Genomic DNA, 27,035 nt, shown 5'->3' on the forward strand with positions numbered 1-27,035 from the left:
AATTAACTCCCATTCACCATCATTAAGACCAGTCTGACTGTTATATCAATGACTACATAGAGTGCTCACCATGGCAACAGGCTGAGTGAGGTGAGTCATCCGTGTGTGCGCGCGTGTGTATGTGTGTGTGTGTGTGTGTGTGTGTGTGTGTGTGTGTGTGTGTGTGCGCGCGTGTGGTGTGCATGCGTGATCAACGCCGCTCACATGTTGGTTATTGACAGCCAGCGTACGTGCTACAGTTTTGCTAGCATGATGCTATTAAAAATGATTCTGTACTAAGAAAAATATCTATCCATATTCACGGGTCCTATTTATTATTGCCACATAAACGGATAGTTTAATGCAGCGATACTCAACTTGCGGCCCGCGGGCCACATGCGGCCCGCGATGGAATTGCAATTGCAACGCAACATGCAAGATACCCGCTGAATAAGTGTTCACATGTTCATGTCATTCTGGCCAATACTCCATTTCTGTTATAGCATTTCAGTCTGGAATATGGAATATCTTTCAATAATCTATGATTTAGCTGCTAAATTGTCAAATACCGCCATCTGCTTGCTACCCAGGCACATACGTATGTATGTAGCCTACTAACTTAACCTAACTAACTATCCGGTGTGCACAACATTGTCAGACTAAACTCCGGCTGACACCCCAAAAACCTACAATCCGCCACAGAAAATTGTATATTGTTTGTTTATTAACTGGCCCTGCCTGGCCTTCTATCATTTCACGAAAGTGGCCCCCGGGCAAAGCAAGTTGAGTATCCCTGGTTTAATGAATAAAAATCATGCATCATACTTCTTATATGTTGCGAGTAAATTCTGTTGACATTGTCCAGAGTGCTCTGATCTGAGATCAAATGGTCAGACTGAATTTATGAACACACCCATTTAAAGATTTTGCAACTGTAACTGAACAAAAAGAACTGATAAGAATACCGTTAAAGTACCAGATCGATAAGCAGTACTAGTAGTAGGCTAACGTAAAAATCTTAACAATACCAATCCCTATCTATATGACTAATTTAATTTTGATGTATAAAACGTGTTTAACTGTCACCTGTGTGCTACCAAATTTTTATTTGTGCTACTGAATTTTTTAGCTTACTAGCACCAGTGCTATACCACCTAATGTAGTAAGCGTACAGCGGGGGGGAAATAACTCACCAAGACCAATCAATATCAACCAATATCAACCAATCACTGACTGAACCGACTCACCTGCAGTAAAGGGTAGGAAATTAACTTTTTTAAACTAGGGCTATTTTTGCCCCTGTGAAATATATTTTGGGGGCATTTTGGATCATTTCCAGGGCAATTTTATCAAATCTTGGAAAATACTTTAGTTGCACCTATGTAGCATGACAGACCCATCAATGACTCTTATCCAAGCATATTTTATTTCTAAAAGTTCATAAACAATCACAGTTACAGTAAAGATCCCCATTTCCTATCTCAACAACACTTTTGATTGTCTGGCATGTTATTAATGTACTTGGCAAAAACCTGAGTGAACTAGCTGGCCAGCTAGCTTGTGCTGCCTGTCACTGAGGTAAATAACGCTAGTAGGAGGAGGGGCGGGGGTTGTACGGATGCCTAGTTGGCCATTTTCGAGTCATGCTTTGCACAGAATAATGTTAAAATACAGAAAGTATTAAACTCTTTATTTTATGGGGGCATTTAAAAGCCCCCATCACCCCAGTTCCAAGGGCAATTATAGATTTTTTAGGAGCAGGACCCCGAGCCCCCGCTAATTTTCTACCCTGACACACACACACACACACACACACACACACACACACACACACACACACACACACACACACACACACACACACAGCATTCTTATTATAGGCTTCATGTCCATAGAATGTAAATCTGTGTTTAGAAGTTTGTACTCATTTCATGAACTTTTATCATGTTGTACAGATTTGATCACAACACCCCACCTTCACAGTCCGATGGCTCTGTGCTGCCCTCCTCCTGGTCCTCCAGCAGGCGGGTGAACCTGTGGTGGCTGGCCCGGGGGGGAGGCTGGCTGGCCCGGGGGGGAGGCTGGCTGGCCTGGGGGGAAGGCTGGCTGGTCCGGGGGGAAGGCTGGCTGGGGTTGAAACTCTGCGAGCGCGACACGGAGATCTCAAACTGCTTCAGGATCTCTTCCTCGCTGTCTGATGAGCTGGAGGCGTCATCATCGTCCTCACCGTAGCTGTTCACTGGAGGGAGAGATATGACACACGGACGCATGCACACGCACACACACACACACACACACACACAAACACGCACGCACGTGCGCGCGCACACACACACACACACAGGGAAATATAGTTTACAAAGAGGAACAGGCTGAGAGAATGCAGACACAAAACTGTGAAAGAGCAACAGGTGAGTGGAGAGGAGAGGAGACAGACAAGACAAGACAAGGAGTACACTCAATACTCAAGTAAAAATACAATTACTCCCATAACAAGACAAGGAACAGTAGGTATACTCAATACTCAAGTAAAAATAATTACTCCCATAACAAGACAAGGACCAGTGGGTACACTCAATACTCATGTAAAAGTACAATTAATCCCATAACAAGACAAGGAGCAGTGGGTATACTCAATACTCAACTAAAAGTACATGTAATAGAAAAATAAATAAAATGCTTTGTTGTTTCATCAATAAATGAGTTGCTCGTTTTAAAATGAATATAGGAGGATTTTATTCCATGAAAGAGTTCCCTCTGTACAGAGTGTCACACACCATGAATGTATCAAAGTATTGTGCGCAGATTAGGAGGATCCCTGCCCACTTATACAAAACTTCCAGCCCCCCTCTGGTGGCTGGTGTAATTTTCCACTAGCTGACAGAGGTTCAATCTGATGTTCTCAAAAAGACACAATACAACCTTGATCTTTACATAAGCCATAATACAACCTTATGTCTACTGAAAAGACAAAACACCAGTGACGGCTGGTGGTGATATTGGGTGGAGGGGCTAAAAAATTATAACCATCAATAGCTCATGCTGTAGCAACAGCAGTATCTGAAATACCAAATTGCAGCAACAAACAACACTACAAGGATTGCCTGATGCAAAACTTTCTGTATCACTCACTCACTCACTCACTCTCTCACACACACACTCTCTCTCTCTCTCTCTCTCACACACACACACACACACACACACACACACTTGGACTATTTTGCTCTGTAGGCTACACATTAACAACGTTACCCACAGTGTTGCAATAAAAAACCTTAACTGGAGCCCTTTGCAGTGTGCAAACGTTTTACAACTTTTTCTATACTTATCACTGTAAGTTCTGCACCTGCCCTACTAGGCTGGGATGTGCGTGTCTCCCTTCTACCTTTGGATACACATTAGCACATGCCATTTTAACAAAAACAAGATACAGTATGCAAGAATGGTGTGATAGGCTACATGATAGAACAGACTACATTGAAAACCAACACATTCCCACAGATTTCAGTCCCAGTCTTTATCACACCACAATTGAGAGGAGAGAGAGAGAGCGAGATCGAGCTGTCCAGGTCTTTTCCCTTTGATGTCTAACGAGCAACAGCTGTTGTCCGCGTTCAAACCACGTAACACAAAACTTACGATTTTGTCGTTTGTGCCAATGTGCATCCAATCTCTTCACTTGTAATTCCCCCCCGTCAGACAAGGAAAATGGATGATGAAGTAAATAGTGTGAATCTCATATTCGAGCTGTCATTGGTTGTCAAGTCAGTGGCAGGTTGGTCCTGGTGGGCTGAACGAGTTTAGCCCAAACGGGCCATAGACGGCGGCAGCTCAAGGGGGGCGTGCCAGACACTTGTCAATCACTTATAACGAAGGTGATTGAAGCCTGACACTAGTGTCTTTGGGCTGGATATGGGCTGGACAAAGCTAGCCCATTTCGATTATTTTCTTGTGACTACAGATGGTGCTGTTGCTGCTCTATAGCTTCCACCAACATAAACAACCAATTCTAAGTTTGTTTGATATAATTTATGTAAAGAATAAATAATAATAATACTTTTCTCATTTTATTGGAAATGATAGGGAGGGCTTAGCCCCCCTAGCCCATTGATATCAGCCGTCCCTGCAAAACACAATGTTATCTCTTCCTCTCCAGGTGGAAGAGTAAATGCTTTGTCATTCCAAGCAACTCACTTGAGAGACGTCTGAGAGGGACAACCATAGATCACTATTGAACAGAGTCAATAATGATCAATAACCAATTGTTACGCTGCTAACTAACCTAGCTCGTACTAATTCCTAGTTTCCCCACTAAGGTTAATCAGCCCGTAAACTGGCGCTTCCCTACGTGTGTTTTAACGTGAAAGTAAGACTACCTGGGTGAATGCAATTCTATCTGAGGGGTGTCGTGTATGTTTAACTCACCCAAGCTTTGTCGTTTAACGCTCCTGGTGTTGTTGTTCACGGCGTTGCTGCGACCAGCTCGTGCCTGATTAGACGAGCCCTTTTCAACTGCTTCGTCTGTTCAGCTCGGCCAGCCCACTCTCGGTCTCCGTGTGGAAGTTCAGGGGTTAGGGGGAAAAGTGAATAACCCGTGGTCCGTGTGGGTTGTTGGAAAAAGAGTCTCTGTTTGTCTCTAGAGTCCGCCTTTAGCGTCCTCCCTCGTCGCGGTGTGCTCGCAACTCCAAAAGCCACCAAGAGCGCGGCCCAGGTGCCACCTGTTAATGAATCAAACCACACTCCACCCCTTTGTGTGACGTCAGTCTATCCCTAGCAATAGTCTAATCCTGTCCAACTACACCTAATCATATCCTAACGGAACCACATCTAGCCAATAATGCTCTTTCGTAACATGTCTCCCCCCATAAAAGAAAACATATAGAAAATAAAAGAAAACATATAGAAAATAAAGTAACACCCACACCATATTTTATATATTTTTTTGTATATTTTCCTCCTCTCATCTCCTCTTTTATTTATAAGTAAACTTATCTATACAATTTTGTAACATCTGCTGCATAAGTCAAATCAGAGGTATCAAAATTATCCTCTTCCTCTCAGGAAGGAAAACACTAGGTGAGTGTATAAACTAAACCAAAAACTGGAAGAAGGAATGCTCAGCTAGGCTCCCCTACTGGCATACGAGAGAAGGCATCTGCCAAGACGTTATCTTTTCCTGCCAGGTACTGTATAACGTGTACGGCTGCAAAGACAGTGCCCATCGGAACACTCTCTGGTTTGATGTTTTGAACTTGGCTAGGAAAGACAGGGGATTGTGATCTGTGTACACCACAACCTCTCGACCTGAATGAGACACATACACTTCAAAATGCTTAACGGCCAAGATGAGACCCAGAGCTTCCTTCTCAATAGTTGAATAAGCCTTCTGATGTTTGTTTAGCTTCTTTGAGAAATATGCCACTGGTCTTTCTAGTCCATCTGCATCAGCTTGTAAGAGTACGGCCCCCCACGCCAATGTCACAGGCATCCACTGCAAGTTTAAAAGGTATTTCAAAGTTTGGCGCAAGCAACACAGGTTCACATGCCAGTATAGATTTCACACCTCCAAATGAACGCTCACAGGCTTCTGTCCATACAAACTTGATGTCTTTCCTAAGAAGATTAGTCAAGGGTTCAGTAACTGCAGCAAAGTTAGGAACAAATCTCCTATAGAATCCGCACATGCCCAAGACTCTAAGTATGGCTCGTCTGCTCTGATGTTGGGGAAGATCAAGCATGGCTTCTACCTTAGCCCGACGAGGCATCACCTTCCCCTGACCCACAAGATGTCCAAGATAAGTAACTTGCCCCTTCCCAAATTCACACTTTGGCAAATTGACAACAAGACCTGCCTCTCGTAACCTTTCAAAGAGTTGCCTCAACGATACAAGGTGCTCCTCCCATGAACTACTGTGCACGACTACATCGTCGATATAGGTGACTACAGAGCTCAACCCATTAGTGATGGCATTCATGAGTCGCTGGAAAGTAGCGGGAGCGTTCTTCATGCCAAAAGGAAGCACATTACACACATACAGCCCGTCTGGGGTCGCAAAGGCTGAAATCTCCTTGGCTTGGAGGGTCAGTGGCACCTGCCAATACCCTTTCAGCAGATCCAATTTAGACACAACCTCAGCTCTCCCAATCCGATCTATGCAGTCTTCTAATCGGGGAATGGGGAAAGCGTCAGCTTTAGTCAACTGATTTACTTTTCTATAATCAATACAAGGTCTGGTTGTACCGTCCGGTTTCGGAACAAGCACCACTGGAGAACTCCACTCACTTTGCCCATGTTCTATCGCACCAATATCCAGCATATATGCTAACTCCTCCCTCAAACTCTGCAATTTAGAGGGGGCCAGCCTATATGGGTGTTGTTTAATCGGTGTCGCACTGCCAACATCTACATCATGAACAGCTAGAGTTGTACATCCTGGGACATCCTGGAAAAGAGGCGAGAACTCATCGATCAGAGCCCTAAGCTCAGACCGCCACTCTGCCGGTATGTGCACCAGCTGATCCTCGATCGTCTTGAGAGCCTCAGAGTTCCCCAGGCGAAACCCGACAGTTTCCACCTCTCCACTAACCTCCTCCTCAGGCAACTGCCCCATAGCTGCACAGGCAACAGATGCCCCACTTAAACGACCCTGATACTGCTTTAGCAGGTTAATATGGCACAACCTAGACTTTTGTCTGCCCTCAGGAGTACTGATGACATAATTTTTGTCCCCCACCTTTTTCAACACAGTGTATGGACCACAAAAGGATGCACTCAGACCAGATACACGCCGTGGCACCAAGGCAAGAACTTGGTCTCCAACTGCAAAACGGCGGTCAACGGCCTTCTGATCAAACTGAGCCTTCATACGGTTCTGGGCTTGGAGAAGATTCTCCCTAGCTACCTGGCAAGCAGACGACAAACGATTTTTAAATTCAGATACATACTGCAACATGGTTGTTGTATTTGACTCAGGTTGGAGTAACTGTTCCTTGAACAACTTCAGGGGACCTCTAACCTCATGTCCGAACACTAGTTAAAAGGGGGTGAAACCAGTAGACTCACTCACAGAATCTCTCATAGCAAACAGCAAAAATGGAAGAGCTACATCCCAATCTCCAGGAAACTGAATGCTGTATGTCTTTATCATTGTCTTTAACGTCTGATGAGCACGTTCAAGAGCTCCCTGGGACTGAGGGTGATATCCTGAAGAAACTACTTGTGAAATGCCAAGCTCACACATGACCTCCTGAAAGACTCCAGATACAAAATTGGTTCCCTGGTCATGCTGCACTTGCTTTGGCAACCCGAAATGAGAAAAGTTAGTTAAGTTAAGTTAAGTTAAGTTAAGTTAGTTAAGTTAAGTTAAGTTATCCTTTATTTATCCCCTTGGGGAAATTCATCCTCTGCATTTGACCCATCCTCTACTAGGAACCTTCCTAGAACTAGGAGCAGTGGGCAGCCACTGTGCAGCGCCCGGGGACCAACTCCAGTTATTTTGCTTGTACCTTGGTCAGGGGCACTGACAGGAGTATTAACCCTAACATACATGTCTTTCTTTGATGGTGGGAGGAAACCGGAGCACCCGGAGAAAACCCACACGGACACGGGGAGAACATGCAAACTCCACACAGAAAGGACCTGGGACGGACCGGGGTTCGAACCCGGGACCTTCTTGCTGTGAGGCAACAGTGTTAACCACTGAGCCACCATGCCGTCCCCACTAACCCGAACCCCACTAATGCCTCTATGATGGTTTTAGCTTTGATGTTCCTCAAAGGAACAGCCTCGGGGAACCTCGTGGTGACATCCATTATAGTTAACAAAAACTCATTACCTTTCCTAGTTTTAGGTAAAGGGCCGACACAATCTATGACTACTTTAGAAAATGGCTCTCTCCAGGCACAGGAGTCAGTGGAGCTACAGGGACTTTTTGGTTTGGTTTCCCTACCAGCTGACAAGGGTGACATGAACGACAGAAAGCTACCACGTCTCGATGGAGTTTAGGCCAATAGAAATGTCTCATAACCTTAGCCTGAGTCTTCCTAATACCTAAATGGCCAGCTAACGGTGTCTCATGGGCCAAACGTAGCACCTCCTCGCGGTAGCCCTGAGGCAGGACTATCTGCTCATGTATACTCCACTCATCTGTAGCAGGTTGATGCGGGGGTCTCCACTTTCTCATGAGGACGTCATCTTTAAGGAAAAAACCCTCAGCCAGATTCTTAATCTCCTCAGGAGTAGAAGCTGTCTGTCTGAGAGGGCTCAGAGTGGGATCCCTTTCCTGCTCTGCAACTAGTGTGTCTCGAGTCAATACGGGCAACTCCTCCACTCCACACCATTTTGCAAAGACTGTGCCCGCTAAATCAACTGAGGGAGGATCCTCCGACCCAGGCGCCTCTACATCCTCACCACTAGTAGTGGGATCTACCACAGCTTTTATCTGTGAACGGGTAACTACACAGACTGGAAACGCTTCTGGATACTCCTCCTCCAACGCCTTAGTCTCCGCGACTTCACAGGGAGTTGGAGACAAGATGGGGGTCACTACTACATGTGTATGGGCCAAATCATTCCCTAACAGGAAAGCCACACCCTTCACTGGAAGTTCGGGCGCCACCGCCACATGTGCATATCCAACAAAGATGTTTGTCCTGACAAAAAATCTATAAAGAGGAACAGCGCTATACGCTCCTCCAAAACCTTGAATGGGAAACCTTGAAAAGCCCCCAGGGCAGCAGCTTCAGGTAAATCTATCGTACCTGCAACCATGACAGACTGACCGGACGCTGTGTCTCTGAGAACTGTAACCGGTGTTTCGGCTACCCCTTCCTCAACTGCAACGTTGACTTCAGACAAGAAACCATCAAACATTTTCAAGTCGGCTTTACCAACTGTTTCTGTAACGCCTATTTTACTAACAGTGTCCAGTTGTTTTTGGGCTGGACTCACACCAATTAGATTGCAGGGAACAGAGCGACCATCTCCTCTAGGAGTCTCTCTCTTTTGGAGAGCTGGACAACGTGACTTCATGTGACCAGGTTTGTGACAATAATGGCAGATTATATCTCCTGGGAAAGGAGAAGGCTTATGCTGATATCGCCCACCATGCTGTAACTGCACAGGGGGATCATCAGTGGATCGTTTCTCAAACTCCCCTGGGCACCAACTACCACCACTCCTCTCAGTGGATCGTTTCTCAAACTCCCCTGTCCTTTTAACCTGACCACTGGGTTTGTCACGCCAAGACTCTTTATGAATCAGGACATAATTATCAGATGCTTCAGCAGCCTTAGAAACGGTTTTGACTTCCAGGTCATTTAAATATGTCTGCATGACTCTCGGCAGACTCTGCTTAAACTATTCTAGCACGATTATCTTGCGCAGCTCCTTAAAGTCATACACCTCGCTGGCTCTCAGCCACTTATCAAAAGCTGCCTCCTGCTGTCGTGCAAAGTCCAAATATGTCTGTCCTGATTCTATTCTCTCTGTTCTAAATCGCTGTCTATACGCTTCTGGAACCAGCTCATAAGCTTTTAACACTGCCTGTCGGACTACATCATAATCATCAATGTGTCTGAGTTCCAGAGCAACATAGGCTCCTTGGGCTTTCCCTACTAGTGAGCCTTGTATAAGGGTCACCCACTCTCCTTTAGGCCAGTTTCGCAGCAGAGCGATTTTTTTCCAAACATCTCAAAACATAGTTCTACCTTCTCAGGATCAAACTTGGGCACCAAGGAAAAGCATTTGTTCACATCAAAAATTGCTTTCTGCTCCTGACTTTGTCGATCCAAAGCAATCCTAGCTTTCTCAAGATTAAGTTTAATTTTCTCATGTTCCCACTTTTGAGATTCAAAGTCCATTTTTATTTTATCATGCTGTAATTCCGTCACTTTCCCATCGTGCCTGCTCTCTCTCTTTCTCTCCCTCCAGGCATACACGTTCCCTCTCCAAGCGTACCCGCTCTATCTCTCTCTTTCAGGGTCACAGTGGACCATTATGCTTTCTATGAGCTTTGGTTTTTTCGCCTCCTCTGGGGCCTCTAATTCTAAGAGCTCCATTAACTTCCATAGCTTAGATTTATCAAGTTTGGTCAAGCGCGCGCGCGTCACGTCAGTGTCAAGAAACTCAGCTGGGTCGAATGACATTGTAAACTAGTGCTTATGCACAATGAAAAACAGACAGGCAGATAGGTGAATGTGAATGTGAATCAAGTTATCAGAAAGGCAACAACAAATACTGATAGAAAAACGCGTTTATGAATAGCATTCCACAATGCCCTCACAACTCAAAACTATTATCAGCAAAACCAATCACATCCAAATCTGACGCAGCCAGGCAAAGACACAAACTCAAGATTCTAGCACATCAGCACACAGGCCGCTCAAACGCACCCAACAAAAATGCCGCGCACACCAGCTACAAAGGACACCATACACGTTACTGCAAAACTCCAGCACAGTCAACAAGAGTCAATGTACACCACTACACGTAAACACTGTTACGCAACAAAGGACCACACAATACAGCACATGTTAGCCTACATGTTAGCCTGAATACCATACATACCTTAACTCATTCATGGCCAGTTTAGGACTGCCAATATTTAGCACAGGCCAAAGATTTTCATAATTGTTGGTCATCTTTCAAGACCCACAGTAAATTATCTATTAGCACCAAAGTGATTTGCAATACCTCAAAATGAAGATGTACGTCTCTGGGTTCACCAGGGAAAAAAAGTGAGCTTTTAGCATGTTCTGTACTCTACTTATAGCCATTTATATACACCCTGTTTTCACCCAAAAGGTCTCTCTGAGAAAAGAAATTGCAGAAAATGGCATTTATGTACAGCACACAATCTCAGGCAGAACTCGCTCTCAATTCTTTTATTTTGAACTGTATTGACATCAGACATGTAAATATTATTCATTATGACACAAATGACAAAAATAAATAAATAATATATATATATATGAAGTGCTTTTTTTACATTCAACAATACAGTTTGCTCAGTGTGAGTGAGTGTGCAGACAGACAGACAGACAGACACACAGACAGACAGACAGACAGACACACACACACAGACACAGACACAGACACAGACACACACACACACACACACACACACACACACACACACACACACACACACACACACACACACACACACACACACAGAGAGAGAGTTCTGTCCACAGCTGCTGCTAGATCCCACCTCCTTCCCCCGCACCTCCTTCCCCCTCCTTCCCCATCAGCGTTTTGCCTCCTCTGCCTCTGCTCGTTTTCCTCCTCTCGTTCGGGCTGGGACGAATGCTGCGACACGACACAGGAACGGGTCCGGCTTGGCTTTGGGACCAGGCGCTGCTGGAACCGGATCGATCATGTTCGTCACGGGTTTGACTAGGCAATCCAGGTTCGCCCTGCAGCAAGGCAGCAGTGCAGCGCGCCGAGGGCGTTTCAATGGCGTTTTTTCCTCTCTACAAGGAAGCGCGTTTCTCTGTTTTTCCTCCTTTCCTCCTTCTTCCTCGTTTCAAACAACAGCTGCGGTATGTGTTTGATAACGTGCTGTCGGCTTGACTTTGAGGTTAGGGACCTGTGTCTGTGTCACAGGCTGGGAAAGTGTTTGAACTAAGCGCTGCACGAATAAAAACAAAAACACGTCAAACACGTCATTGGCGGGGAGGGCTATTTCTGATAACACGTCAAAGACGTCTTTGGCGGTGAATGAGTTAACAACACGCGCAAATCACAAATGTTCAAATCCCGGTCGGGCTCCCACTTGTTACGCTGCTAACTAACCTAGCTCGTACTAATTCCCACTAAGGTTAATCAGCCCGTAAACTGGCGCTTCCCTACGTGTGTTTTAACGTGAAAGTAAGACTACCTGGGTGAATTCTATCTGAGGGGTGTCGTGTATGTTACATTACATTACATTACATCATTTGGCAGACGCTTTTATCCAAAGCGACTTACAATAACACATTTTTGTCAGCAATAGAGCAATCAACTATGCAGCACAGTCTATGACAACTACAACTTCTGAAGGAACAGTGGAACAAGTTTAGGTTAGTGATACAAGTTTAGGTTATTTATTTTTTATTTTTTTTTAGAAAGAGAGAGAACGAAGTTAGATCAAGAAGGGCCCAGATGGAGCCTGAAAAGGTGTGTCTTTAGTCTTTTCCGAAAGATCGGCAGTGATTCAGCTGTCCTGACCGAAGGTGGAAGCTCGTTCCACCATTGAGGTGCCAGGGACGAGAAGAGTCGAGATCGGGATGAGCGACTTTTGAGCCCCCATAGCAAAGGAGGGGCGAGGCGACCTGCACTGGTGGAGGAGCGAAGGGAGCGCTGAGAGGTTTGGAACCTGACCATAGATTGCAGGTACAGGGGAGCTGACTGGTGTACAGCCCTGTAGGCCAGTACCAGTGTCTTGAATTTGATGCGGGCCGAGATGGGAAGCCAGTGGAGATCCTGGAAGAGGGGAGTGACGTGAGAGAATTTGGGTTGGTTGAATACCAGACGGGCTGCAGCGTTCTGAATGAGCTGAAGCGGTCGGATGTCGGTGGCAGGTAGGCCGGCCAGGAGCACGTTGCAGTAGTCCAGGCGGGAGATGATAAGAGACTGGACCAGGAGTTGAGTCGCTTCTCTTGTGAGAAAGGGATGGATTTTGCGGATGTTGTAGAGAGAGAACCTACAGGAGCGTGCTGTTGCAGCTATGTTGGCTGAGCAAGACAGCTGGTTGTCAAGGATCACCCCATGGTTCTTAGCTGTTTGGGAGGGAAGTACAGTGGTGTTGTCAATGGAGATGGAGAGATCTGCGAGAGGGCAGTCTTTCCCTGGGAGGAAGAGTAGCTCTGTCTTACCAAGGTTGAGCTTGAGGTGGTGGGCAGACATCCAGTCGCCAATGTCTTTGACGCATGCAGAGATGCAAGCCTCGATTTGAGTGTCGGAGGGCGGGAAGGAAAGGAAAAGCTGGGTGTCATCAGCATAGCAGTGATAAGAAAAGCCATGAGAAGAGATCACATAGGCAAGAGATCTGATATAGAGAAGGAAAAGTAAGGGGCCCAGGACTGAGCCCTGGGGGACACCGGTGGTAAGAGGACAGGATCTGGAGAGGGACCCTCTCCATGAGACCTGGTATGAGCGGTTCGAGAGGTAGGAAGCAAACCAGGAGAGTGCAGAACCTGAAATGCCGAGGTCAGACAGAGTGGAAAGAAGGATTTGGTGGTTGACTGTATCGAAGGCAGCAGACAGGTCAAGGAGGACAAGGACAGAGGAGAGGGATGAGGCCTTAGCAGTGTGAAGGGCCTCTGTGACAGCAAGAAGAGCTGTCTCAGTGGAGTGAGAAGCCTTGAAACCGGACTGCAGAGGGTCCAGGAGGTCATTTTGGGAGAGATAGAGAGAAAGTTGTTTGGACGCTGCTCGTTCGAGGGTTTTGGAAAGGAATGAGAGAAGAGAGACAGGTCTGTAGTTCTGAATAGCAGTAGGGTCAAGGGAGGGTTTCTTAAGCAGAGGCTTGACTCTTGCAGTCTTTAGAGCAGGCGGAACAAGACCAGAGGACAGAGAGGAGTTTATGAAGGTAGTGAGGAAGGGAGATATGTTAGGTGAGATGGTTTGGAGGAGAGAGGAAGGGATAGGATCGAGGGGGCAGTAAGTGGCTCGGTTCGAGCTGATGAGTTTAAGCACTTCATCGGGAGAGAGGGGAGAGAAGGAAGGAAATCCAGGGACAGGGTAGCCGGGAAGCAGGATTGGAGTCGGGAGTGTTAGTGAGGGTGCCTGGAGGATGGAAGGAGGAGCTGATGTCATCCACCTTTTTAGTAAAGAAGGTTACAAAATCATCAGCAGAGAGGGAGGAGGGAGGGGGAGGGGAGGGAGGGTTGAGGAGCGTGGAGAAGGTGGAGAACAGTTTACTGGGGTTGGATGCAGAGGACTGGATTTCAGAGATGAAGAAGGAGGTTTTTGCTTTGGAGACAGCAGAGGTGAAGTTGGAGTGGATAAGGTGGTAGGAAGAGAGATCTTCAGGGTGATGTGATTTTCTCCATTTTCTCTCAGCTGCCCGAAGCTCAGTTCGATAAGTTCGCAGAGATTCAGTCAGCCAAGGAGAAGGGGGAGAAGATCGGGCAGGCTTAGTGGTGAGTGGGCAGAGAGAATCAAGAGCAGAGGAGAGAGAGGATAGAAGAGTGGTGGAAGCCTCGTCAGTGGATAGGAGAGCAAATTGCTCGGCTGAGGGAAGCAAGGAGAGGACGGTAGAAGAGAGCGAGATGGGTGAGAGAGTTTTTAGGTTGCGTCGGGTGGTGGTAGAGTGAGGGGGAGATGGGTGGGAGGAGGGGAGGGGGATGGGAAGAGAGAAGGTGATAAAGTGGTGGTCGGATACAGGAAGAGGAGTCGCAGTGAGGTTAGAGGTGGAGCAGGATCTGGTGAAAACCAGGTCAAGCACATTCCCTGCTTTGTGAGTAGGAGGAGATTGAGAGAGGTAGAGATCAAAGGATGAGAAGAAGTTAAGGAAAGTCAGAGATTGTAAGGTTACTGGCTGGATGTTGAAATCTCCCAGAAGGATGAGTGGAGTACCATCCTCAGGAAAGACGGAGAGAAAGGTGTCCAGCTCGTCCAGAAAGTCACTAAGCAGACCAGGTGGGCGGTAGATTACCACAATGTTGAGCTTGATGGGTAGGGATACGGCAACTGCATGGGACTCAAAAGATGAGATAGACAGATGAGAGAGAGAGGTGACAGTGTAGGTCCATTTGGGAGTGATGAGGATACCAGTGCCTCTGCCACGGCCAGAGGCTCTGGGGGTGTGCGAGAAGGAGTAAGCAGCAGAGAGAGCTACAGGATTAGCAGTGTTTTCTGGAATGATCCAGGTCTCTGTGAGAGCTAGGAAGTGGAGGGTTTGAGATAGAGCATGAGCCGAGATGGTCTCAGTTTTCTTAACAGCCGACTGACAGTTCCAGAGACCTCCGGCAATAGTAAAAGGACTAATTGTGCGCTTAGGGTAGGAAAGATTACCGGGGTTACTACACCTGATGCTGCCGTGTCTATGGCGTCTGTGGGCTGATGTTACAACAGGGATGGGGAGAAAACACATAGTTAGGTAGATGAGTAGTTAGGATAAGAGAGGTAGCAAAAACCCTATTCTCTGGCCTCCCCTCGTTGGACTCCCGCAGAAAGACTCCCCTCGTCTTTGTGCCCCGAGTCTTCGTGCCGCTGTAGACTGACAGTGCTAAGAAATACTGCTTCAACAGGGCTGTAAGCCCCGCCTAGCCAATCCAGCTGATGTCAGCTGAGAGCAATCACCAGCTGACCCAGAGTTTCACTCAGACCCAAAATCTAGCCTAACCAGCCTAAATACAACTACTTTAAGAATAAAGAGTTAGCAGACAGAAATAGCACCTAGCCTAAGCACTTACCCACTGTTCTAGTAGCCAAAGTTAAATCACAGACAGGTATCCACAGAAGAGGAGCTCTATGTCAGACAGCTATAATGTGTAACTGACAAGACCTCTCTGCAGCAAGGTTTTATGGAGCTTGTAAGCCCCGCCTAGCCAATCAAGCCCCCGTCGTTCACAGGGGGTGCTTGGCCTGATGTCAGCTGAGAGCAATCACCAGCTCACCCAGAGTTTCACTCAGACCCAAAATCTAGCCTAACCAGCCTAAATACAACTACTTTAAGAATAAAGAGTTAGTTAGTATGTTTAACTCACCCAAGCTTTGTCGTTTAACGTTCCTGGTGTTGTTGTTCACGGCGTTGCTGCGACCAGCTCGTGCCTGATTAGACGAGCCCTTTTCAACTGCTTCGTCTGTTCAGCTCGGCCAGCCCACTCTCGGTCTCCGTGTGGAAGTTCAGGGGTTAGGGGAAAAAGTGCATAACCCGTGGTCCGTGTGGGTTGTTGGAAAAAGAGTCTCTGTTTGTCTCTAGAGTCCGCCTTTAGCGTCCTCCCTCGTCGCGGTGTGCTCGCAACTCCAAAAGCCACAAGAGCGCGGCCCAGGTGCCACCTGTTAATGAATCAAACCACACTCCACCCCTTTGTGTGACGTCAGTCTATCCCTAGCAATAGTCTAATCCTGTCCAACTACACCTAATCATATCCTAACGGAACCACATCTAGCTAATAATGCTCTTTCGTAACACCAATCAATAAGCAATCAATCAATCATGTTTCACTCACATACAATTACTCCCATAACAAGACTAGGTATATATATCCCTCTAGTATAAGGCGGATTCCGCTGCGCACAATTGCTCAGTTGCATGCAAGCTACAGCTTACCTCTAACTCTAGTATATATACCTGTAGGAGTATACAACCTGCCTATGACCTTCCCCACATCATAACCCCCCGCCATGCAATTTTTCAGCCCAATCCAATCTTTGGTTGTGGGCGTGAATAAAAGATACACAGACAAACACGCAAACACACATACGCACGCACATGCACACACACACACACACACACACACACACACACACACACACACACACACAACTTCATTATATAAATAGATAGATAGATAGATAGATAGATAGATAGATACAGTAGAATAGATAGATAGATAGATACAGTAGATAGAGATAGATAGATAGATACTGTAGATAGATACAGTAGATAGATAGATAGATAGATAGATAGATAGATAGATAGATAGATAGATAGATAGATAGATAGATAAGGTAGATAGATAGATGCCAAATAGAAGGTTGGCAGTGTGTGGAATGGAAACAGTGAGGAAATCATACATGCAGCAGAAACTAGCCTCACGTCTATTTTTGTCCATTTTCTGACCATAAACTAAACCACTTAAAAGGCTGAGTTAGTAGTGACATATTCCCGACAAGAGAAAGCCAGAAAATTCAGCATCTTGTCAAGTTGCTGTTAGTGATAAAAAAGAAAATTAAAAAGTCAATCCCTGCAGGTGTACAATATATTATGGTGATTTTGTGATAGGTAAAAATCTTGCCTGCTCTGCTGCTGCGTGGCCTCGCCTGCTCTATTGGCATGCGCAGCACACAATTTGCTAAACTTCGCATTACTGATCACATCACTCACTGATGACATCATAATCTTTTTTCAACACTGGTCATCAGTGATGGTGACCAGTGTTGAAAAAAAAGAAGATCACCAGTGTTGGGCAAGTTACTTTCAAAATGACACATTACTAGTACTTTCATTTGAAAGTAATAAGTTACCTTACATCATCGAGTGCTCGAGTGACATCACTGATGATGTCACAATGTCTATGACATCATTACTCCAAATCATCACAGATCTCACAATGCGGGACCAAAATCGCAGACGACAGGGATGAGGAGGTACAGGACAGAATGTAGGGAAACAGTGGATGGATAAATCCAGAAGGAGGCGGTAATGCAACATAAAACATGCCAACTGCCATAAAACACCACAGAAGAAGAAGAAGAAGAAGAAGGAAAAGAACAGGAACCAGACGAGTCCGGAAACCATCGATGCTAACACTTCCTGGTTCTTCACTGTTTTCGCCTATGGGATTTTTGAATGGGTTTTTGGCGCGATGCTTCTAATAAGGTCTCTGGGCAACCACTTTTATGAGTTTTTAAGCTTTTACGTGCCGTTAAAAGGGCGGCTAGCTAGCAAACGGCTAAATGAGACTACACTGTTGAGTCGACGGGGATATTATACGTCAATAACGTCATCACAGGACGAACACGGAAATTCTCTTTGCCTCACCTGGTTCAGCCTGGGGTAATCATTGCACAGCAGCGCACACATCAACAACAGTCCAGGTTGAGTGGTGACGTGACGGGGAAGCCTATGCGACACTGTGTGTAGTCCTGGATTAGGTTAGCACGAGCTTTTTACTTCTAGGGCTCGCATTTACGCTTCAAAACTCATGAAAGTGGTCCTCATGTGTGAAAATTATCCGGCTGAACACTGCTTCGCGTTTGATTAAGCTTGCGTTGCCCAGAGACCTTATTTGAAGCATCGCGGCAAAAACACATTCAAAAATCCCATTGGCAGAAACAGTGAAGAACTAGGAAGTCCGGGACTTTGGGGCTTTCTATAAAAGCCAATTGAGTTCTTGTAATTGAAGGAGGAGCTCACTGTGAGCCACAAGGTGAAGGCTTTTGCGACTGATGTGGGTAATGATTGGTCACTGTGAAGCCAGCCTTCTGTATATATAGTTTTCTATTCCTCCTGTCAGCATATACTTTAAAAAGGTCCTGCATTAAACTCCTGTTTGAGCAAGTGAAGACAGTGGGCTCTATTCGCTCCCTGGCCTTAAATTTGCGTTTATGGCTGGGCGCGGCGCTATTAGTGGGCGTGGTCACGCGCATTCCCTAATTTTTCCTTGACACTAAAGCCAGATTGCGCGCCGCTAACCATCTAACCACGCCTTTTTAAGCGCAGAATTATTCACAACTGTGGCCATTGGTGATCTGCAGTAAACCAATCACATTCAACCACAAACTTCCAAGCTCCGATCCACGGAACGACTCGATCCAGTCCGGTTGCATCTATCCATGCCAATTTGGACATCTCAGTGCATCACAGAATATAGCCTAAACACCTCTCCCACGCTGAATAACACGCTGAAGAAGGGCTGCTGCCCAAACGTCTGTGTGGCAATAAAAGTATTCAACTTGGAGTGCTGTCCTCCTTTCTCAACGGTCCTAAAAACTAATCTTCTAGTCCTAATCCGACCCAACCCAACCCGCTTGAGATTCAGCCCGAGACCAAAACAAACAAACAAACAGTTATTAGACCTAGGACATTATAAAAAGTGTGCAATTAATGCTGCCGCGGCTCAAATAATGGGAACGGTATGTATGTGTGCTACTGCCATAAATGTTTTTCAGCTTTCATGCTGTTATGGACGTATGCTTATCCCTTTTCAGTCTCTCTCTCTCCTGCATCTCTCCTGCATCTCCGCTGCGGGGCACGCAGTAGCCCCGCATTTCCCACCAATTTAGTCTGTCATTTTCCCCTTGGCGCACATAAAGACACATGCTTCCGTCACTGTCTGCTTGATGGTGAGAGGGACTTCAGCTGTAGGCTACTCGTGACAAAACCAGACATCGAATTAGCTAGGCCTAGGTTACTGGCCCTGGCGCACTGAATAAGGCCTGGTTTTGAAAAGCGTTAACCGCAAAATGAACGGCCGTTGCTTTAGGCTGGTATTTAAGGCCGAAACGCCCATTCTGGCCTATTCTGGCACTGCGCCACGCCTCTTCAGTGTAAAGCGCATTTCGGGGCATAAAAATATCACGGTATCTTCCCGAGTCAGCGGTAGGCAGGCGTAAAGTGTGTTTTTTTGCGTTTAAGGCCAGTTTAGCGCCTAAGGCCAGTGTGCGAGTGTCCCTTCCTCCTCTAAGTGCATCTACTCCACCTACGCACCTGCCACAAGACTCATCATCTTTGGATGATTATACTCATTTTATGCATCCGGGTAGCGTAGTGGTAGATTCCCTGCCTACCAACACAAGGGTAACAGGTTCGCACCCCCGTGTTACCTCCGGCTTGGTCGGGCGTCCATTCAGGCACGATTGGCTGGTGTCTGCGGGTGGGAAACCGGATTGGGGGTATGTGTCCTGATCGCTGCACTAGCACCTCCTCTGGTCGGTCGGGGCCCCTGGTCGGGGTGGAAGGGAACTGGTGAATAGCGTGATCCTCCCACATGCTACGTCTTGCCAGTGAAGCTCCCCGCTGTTAGGTGAAAAGAAGCGGCTGGCAACTGTGCATATGTCAGAGGAAGCATGGTGCTAGTCTCGGCACTCCCCAGATCAGCAGAGGGTGAAGCAGCGACCGGGGCAACAGGGGGGGAAATTGGCCAAGTACAATTGAGGAGAAAATGGGGAAAAATGAGAAAAGATTTTTTTTTTATGAAATGTAGATGGAAAAATGTATGGTGGACGAATTACTCTGGTGGGTATGCCGCCTAACCCAGAAGAGGGCATGACTTTGGCACTAACTATATTGCTGAGATGAGAATGGTAGAGGCATATCAAACTGCTCCCCCCCCTCTCTCACACCCCTGCAAACTGTTTCTCTCATTTATAAAAACACAGGGTGGGGGTCGCTCCACTCACTTGATAATTTGTCCATAATTGGCTAGCAAGAGCTGAGTGAGTGACGCGGTGACGGTCCGCCCCGCCTCAGGTCACCCAGAACAAAAAACCCCTGTCTACCTGAGCCATCACCATGGCAACCAGCACAGCAGGACAGTGTCTGAGTGGGCGAGTGTTGATGGGCTCATTGATTTATCATTGACACGAGTCAAATCTCGTCTTCTCCAGGGATTTGGATGCAGAAGCTTGGAGTGTGCAGTAGGGATGTTCATCAGTTATCGAAAATCGATAATTGATCGTTAAGGAATGGAATCGATCATGTGGAATTTTTATCGATTATTGTTATTATAATTTTTTTTTTTTTTTTTTTTGCGGACTAGGTTTGGGTGGAATTCGTTCCTCCTCGCCCCACTCCATTGCACAGCCGACTAACGTGAGGTGGAGCTTCATATAGTCTCTAGTTTTCTGGCTGGGCACGGGCCTTTGTGTCAACAAAACTGTTAAACATGGGGAATTCACACCGGCATGCGCCGGGGACAGCATAGTGTTGGAGAGGAGACACATTGAAATAAAGAGTTAATTGAGGAGAACACGTTGTCTTTCGTATTTTCTGCCATAGGCATTCATTTTGTTAAAAAAAAAATATATATATATATATATATATATATATATTAATATGATCGATAATCGATAATTGATCGTTAATTTTCCCCGATTTTCGATTATGGAAATTTTTCAAAATGAACATCCCTAGTGTGCAGTAGAGTAGATGTTGCTCAATGGTTACATGCTAATTTAGGTTGGCATTGCGCACACACACACAAGTGTGCGCACGCATGCACGCACGCGCGCACACACGCACACACGCACACACACACACACACACACACACACACACACACACACACACACACAAAGTAAAAAAAAATACAGAAATTCTCCTTTATGTAGGATTTTCAAGTATCTGTACTTTACTGAGTATTTATTTTTCTGACAACTTTTTTTTAAACTTTTACTCCCTACATTTTAACACATCTACTTTCTACTCCTCACATTCTCAAAACAGGCTAGTTACTTTAGTTTTAATGCACAACAGACAAAAACTATGTAATGTTGTTTGTCTGTTTCTCTCTGTTTCGCTCTCCCAGTTTTCACGCATTATGTGCACCTTCTTTGTGGAAAAACCATATCAGACAAATTATTAATTCAAGTATAGTCTTTATACATATTAAAACATGTTTGGAGGGGGTCTTTTAAGTTTAATAGTCTTTGAATTAATATGACATGAGTTTCAGTTAGTTTTGCACATCAACAGCAGAAAGAAATACTTTTTTTGTTTACTTGAGTAAACAAGTTGAATCAATACTTCTACTTTTACCAGATACTTTTTTTACGCAAGTAATTGTACTTCTACTTAAGTAAAGAATGTGCATACTTTTCTCATCTCTGACAATACCTAGCTTTTCACTGTTGGCTGCAGAACCAGGAGTGTATCCAATGAGCCTAACTCGCAGGTTAAGCCCACAGTCACTTAGTTTGACTCAAACGGGTTGAAAATGTTGAAGAGCCCCTACCTCTGATCAGAAAGCTCGTCTGATGCCTTTCAGCGTCCAAACAGGATGTGTTGTTTGTTCAGGAAACTAACTGGAAATACCAGAGGAGAGCTACCTGCCTTTACCTGGCACAGGTGAGTCAGGAAGTAGTAGTGTTTGCTCACTGTTTGACTAGTGGGATGGGACGGCCTTGACGAGTTTGGTGACTTCATTGGGACTTGACTCTGACTTGTACTTTGATGACTTGAAAAGGTTTCTAAAGTCTTGACTTGAGATCTTGTGTTTGTGTAAATGTAAATTTGTTCCAGCAGACGATTGAATTTAAATTCTGTTTTCTGAATTTGTATGGAATGACTGAATTTATTGAAGTTGTGAAGTTGAAGCTGATTATACAAACTAGAAATCTTGCGCGCTCGATTCCTAGGAAACTCTGGAGATGATGCACCATGGCTGCAGTTATGGAAATCGCCTGCAGACGCGTGCGAGCCCGGTCTCGCCCGCTGCGCGGTCTCGCATACACAGCTCTGCCGCTACGCGGCCTCGCCTGCTCTCCACATTTGGCATGTGCATGTGTGAGAATCTTATCTGTGTGGCATGAGCAACTGTGCGCCTGTGCAACTGTGCACCCTCGGTTCTCTATAGTAGGGAGAAATAAGATCACAGTTGCTCGAGTGACATCACTGAGGACACCTGTTTAGCCAGCGCCTTTTAGAACTGAATTATAGGATGAATCAGCGTGACGTCACAACCACCCAGAAATCCGGAACCCCGCAGCAGTTAACTAGTATGAGTTGTGCCAAACAAACGTTAATATCCCAAAAACTATACATCACATCGCTTATATTTTTACATTCTGAATGACAGCAGAAGTATCTCGAGTCTGATGTATAATATATGCATGTCGTGTTAATCAGAATCAGAATCAGAATCAGAAAGACTTTAATGATCCCCGGGGGGAAATTGGGACAAGTTACAGTAGCTCGCTCACAGAACACACATAGCATAAATACAATAAAAATAAAAATAAAATAAACCGTAGTAATGCAATATTAAGCAGTAAGCAGAAAAACACAACATAGCATAAAATAACTAGTAATGCGATAGAAGCAAAAGCACAAATAAGTAGAATGTCTAAGTAGCAAAATACCAATACGTAGAGTAAGTATAGTATACATTCCGTGTCAATTAACCTTATTGCCTGTGACATATTGCACATATTGCACGTGATTTATATTAAGTCGGCTTGCCCTATACGTTACACGTGGCTCAGCCAGGCACAGTTAACCTATCGGCTGGCTCAGTCTCAGGGAGACTGAGCGTCTCCGAGGTGCTCTTTTAAGAGAGGCATTAAATAGACCAATGGCCACAGGCAGGAATGATTTCCTGTGCGTCTCTAAAGTTGTGTGAACTGTCGTTGTTACGATATGGTGTTAGGCTGGAGGTGGTTCCGTTAGGATATGATTAGGTGTGATTTGGACAGCGTAGTTTATCGATAGGGAAGACTGACGTCATACAAAGGGGTGGAGTGTTGTTTGATTAAGCCCCAATAGGTTGCAGCTGGTGAGCAGCGCTCTGGGTGGCGTTTGGAGTTGTGAACGCACACCGCGAGGAGCGAGGACGCTAAGACGCCAAGGCGGACTCTTGCAACAACAGAGACTCTTTTTCCACCTCAACCACACTGGCGATGCACTTTTCCCCAAACCCCTGAACGTCCATTCTAAGAGCGGGCTGGCCGAGTTGAACAGGCGACGCAGCTGCAAGAGGGCTCGTCTGATTCAAACGCGAGCTGGTCGCTAAAACGCCAAGACGAACAACACCGTAAACGTCAACGACAAGCCTTGGGTGAGCCAAACATACATAACACCCCTTAGATAGAATTACATTCACCCAGGTAGTCATACTTTCACGTTAATACACACGTAGGGAAGCGCCAGTTTACGGGCTGATTAACCTTAGTGGGGAAAATAGGATTTACTACGAGCTAGGTTAGTTAGCAGCGTATCAGTCGTTCTTAAAATGAAGTGAATTTAGTAAACAGCACAGCCGGCTAGAGTGAGACACTCAAGGCTGGCTCCATAGAGCTCAACAGTCACATGACATCTTTTGCCCCGGAAGTGAGTTTTCCATTCATTTCCTCCATAGACATTTTGAAAAATCCTTATATAATGAGTTTTAAGGCTGGAACCAAGCCAACTCGTGACCTATTGGATCATGAGTGACAACCATAAAACATTTCAGTTGCAGCAAAAACAAAAAATAATATCTTTACCCCGTCTTTATTTTTTGTTTTTGCTCGAAGTGAAATGTTTTATGGTCACTCACGAAACAGTAGGTCATGGGGTGGCTTGGTTCCAGCCTTAAAACTCAGTATATAAGATTTTTTGAAATGTCCATGAAGAAAATGAATGGGAAACTCACTTCCGGGGGCAAGAAATGTCACATGAATGTTGAGCTCTATAGGGTCCCATTATAAAGATACCCGTTCCCACACAGTGACGCCGTTTGTTTACCAAAAAGCTGATTGGCTGATCCCTTGTACAATAATTAACCCTACTGGAGGAGTCAACAATCAGCCAAACCGCATACTTTTTATTTATTTGCCTACCTAGGACAAAAAAAAGGCATTCTGGCAACACAGTAGTCTCACATAGCCAGATCTATCTCCACACGTCATTTAGCACCAGTGCTGGAGAAAGTAATGCAGTAACTTGAAGTTACTTGGATTACTGGGATTCTGAATTACTGGGATCCATTATCTCCAAGGACCTAAAGTGGGAGGCCAACATTGGCTCCATCATCAAGAAGGCACAACAGAGGCTGTACTTCCTACGCCAGCTCAGGAAGTACAAACTGCCCCAGGAGCTGCTGGTACAGTTCTACACTGCCATCATCCAGTCTGTCCTCTGCAACTCCATCTCTGTCTGGTTTGGCTCTGCCACCAAACAGGACAAGCGCAGACTTCAACGGACAGTCAGGACCGCAGAGAAGATCATCGGTCCCAACCTGCCCTCCATCCAAGACTTGTACTCCTCCAGAGTAAAAAAAAGGGCAGGAAAGATCATCACGGACCCATCTCACCCTGACCACGACCTGTTTGAACTCCTCCCCTCAGGCAGACGCTTCAGAGCTCTGCACGCCAAAACCAATAGATGCAAAAACAGTTTCTACCCACAGGCCATTACTCTGTTGGACACCTTAAAACCACTCACCAGCCACTCACTTAATTTATGTTCATTGTTCACTGTGTTCACTCTAAACACAAGCCTCGTTCACATTGAACGGCATACAACTGTACTGTGTACCGTGTAATATCTGCATAATCCTTGTCTACGAAACTTGTTGTTTAGTGTTGCACATTTTACTGCACACATTTATTGTACATTCCCTTATATACTCATATTTAAAATGCAATCCCTGTATAAGCCTTGTTTACAAACCTACGTAGCGTTGTTGCACTACTGTACATCCCATTATATATTCATATATAAAAATGCAATATCTGTATAAACCTTGTTCACAAACGTTGTTTCACACCTACCGTACACTTTGACTGTACACTCCCTAACATATTCATATTTAAAAATAGCCACTTTACTACATTGTATATAGCACAGTCACCACATTGTATATAGCAGTCACTGTAAAAAGAGTATTTTTACAAAGTATTTTTTACAAAGTATTCTTGCCTTGACTATGTGTAACCTTCTTTCTCCTTTTTTATTTTTCTCTATATGTGTGTACTTGTGTACTCTGTGTGTACTTGAGAGCAAAGCTAACCGGAGCCCAATTCCTTGTATGTGTTTGCATACTTGGCCAATAAAGCTGATTCTGATTCTGATTAGTAACGGTAATATAATTACCGTTAATAACCACTGGGTCATTGAAACAAGTCCTTTGATGTACTTACTAACCCAGTGGTAATTAAAAGAAAAAAGGGAGATTTTGAGTGGTAGAAACTAGCAAAGATAACGCTTGCCCTTGCCCTTGCACTGGGCAATAGACATGGCCCCAGGGGTTTTCCAGAGCCACAGCTCTGCCTGCTATTGGTCCATGATTGGCAAGCTGTGTGATCACTGGACAGGCGACGTGCCCTTTACCCTTGCACTAGGCATAAGATATGCCCCCTGGTCTCGTGCCATGTTGCGTGAGCTGCACAAGAACCCGAAGATGGCAATGCCGATGGCCAGACTAGGCTTCGAAACGGGCGTCCAAAAACCAATGGTTGACGTCACGCTGACTCTGTCCATACTTTTAGACTCTGACTCTGTCCATACATTTAGATGTCGATGGTTTCAGTTGGTGCTCATGTTGGTGTGGTTGCGGGGAGAGTTGTGTCCAGAGGGTTGTGTTTACTCACCGAGCCCCTGGCGGACTCCCGGCCTTGTTTTCCTGCGGCGGCCATGTTGTTCCAGGCAGGGCAGCCCGCCCACACCAGAGAAACACAGCTTCTTGTTGATGAAGAGGAAGAGGACGGCCAGCGCCACTACGAACACACCCACTGCCGACAGGAAGCCGATGGCCTCTGGGGTGACTGGCAGGGAGAGGGAGAGGGGACACACAATGACACAGTGATCTGACCACATGAACAGACAGCCTGGACATGTGCACAGTGCACATGCACGGCCACACACACACACACACACACGCAAGCAAGCAAGCACAGACACAAAGTACGCATGGTAAATGTGATACAGACAGAATGAAGGATACTTTAGTATTGGAGTTTCTGTCAGTGCACACTCAAAAGTGTTTGCAAGTTGCTATATCGACGTTATTCACACGGCAGCCATTTTTAAACATTTTTGAATTTTGAAACAGATTCACACTGAAAAACATTAGAAACAAGGATCTCCAGAATCCAGAGGGATTCAAGTTTTAACATATTTAGCCCATTATTGCTCCCAGAGTCTCACATAGCTTACTAACCAGTAAGCTAGCTAACTTTGAGCCAAATTCAAGCAGTCTTGAGTGCTTGTTCCTCAGATTACTGCTAATCTGATAACTGTTATCTAAACTTCTCGCAGTGTTGTATTAACTCTAGCTTTATATAAGATAATCTTCTGTGTTTAAAATGGCCGCTGTGTGAATAAGGTCAGTCTGTTTTCTGGACTTGCATGAAACTTGGTAGGGTAGAAAAGTAGGTCTTGGGCCAACTTAGAAGTGATTAACTTTCCATGCCCACTGGCCAAAAGTGGGCATGGCAATGGTTCAATCACTAAAAGGTGCCTAACTTTCAAACGAATTCACGCAACACCACAAGTGTTTTAGTGGTTGGTCAAGGTTCAAGGATGAGATGATTAACTTTCCACACCCACTGGCCAAAAGCGGGCATGGTAATGGGCGTGGCCAGTCACAAAACGGCACCTAATTTCCAAACGGATTAACATAACACCACGAAACTTTGCAGAAAGGTTGGTCATGGTTCAAGGATGAGATGAGTAACTTTCCACACCACTGGCCTAAAAGGG

The 27,035-nt window shown here is 45.5% G+C and overlaps 1 protein-coding gene across 1 annotated transcript in view; it reads right to left on the reverse strand.

Moving 5' to 3' along the window:
• The window catches only part of syt16 (synaptotagmin XVI), a 67,018-nt gene that overhangs the window by 10,419 nt on the left and 29,564 nt on the right, over window positions 1-27,035 (reverse strand). Inside the window, exons 2-3 of the mRNA XM_083633446.1 lie at window positions 25,925-26,098; window positions 1,955-2,218 (exon numbers count right to left, since the gene is read on the reverse strand). Coding sequence (XP_083489572.1) covers window positions 1,955-2,218; window positions 25,925-26,098 — 438 coding nt within the window. The remainder of the gene's footprint in view (window positions 1-1,954; window positions 2,219-25,924; window positions 26,099-27,035) is intronic.

The sequence above is a fragment of the Poromitra crassiceps genome, assembly GCF_964638095.1.
Source record: "Poromitra crassiceps genome assembly, chromosome: 3".
In the NCBI taxonomy this organism is placed as follows: Eukaryota; Metazoa; Chordata; class Actinopteri; order Beryciformes; family Melamphaidae; genus Poromitra; species Poromitra crassiceps.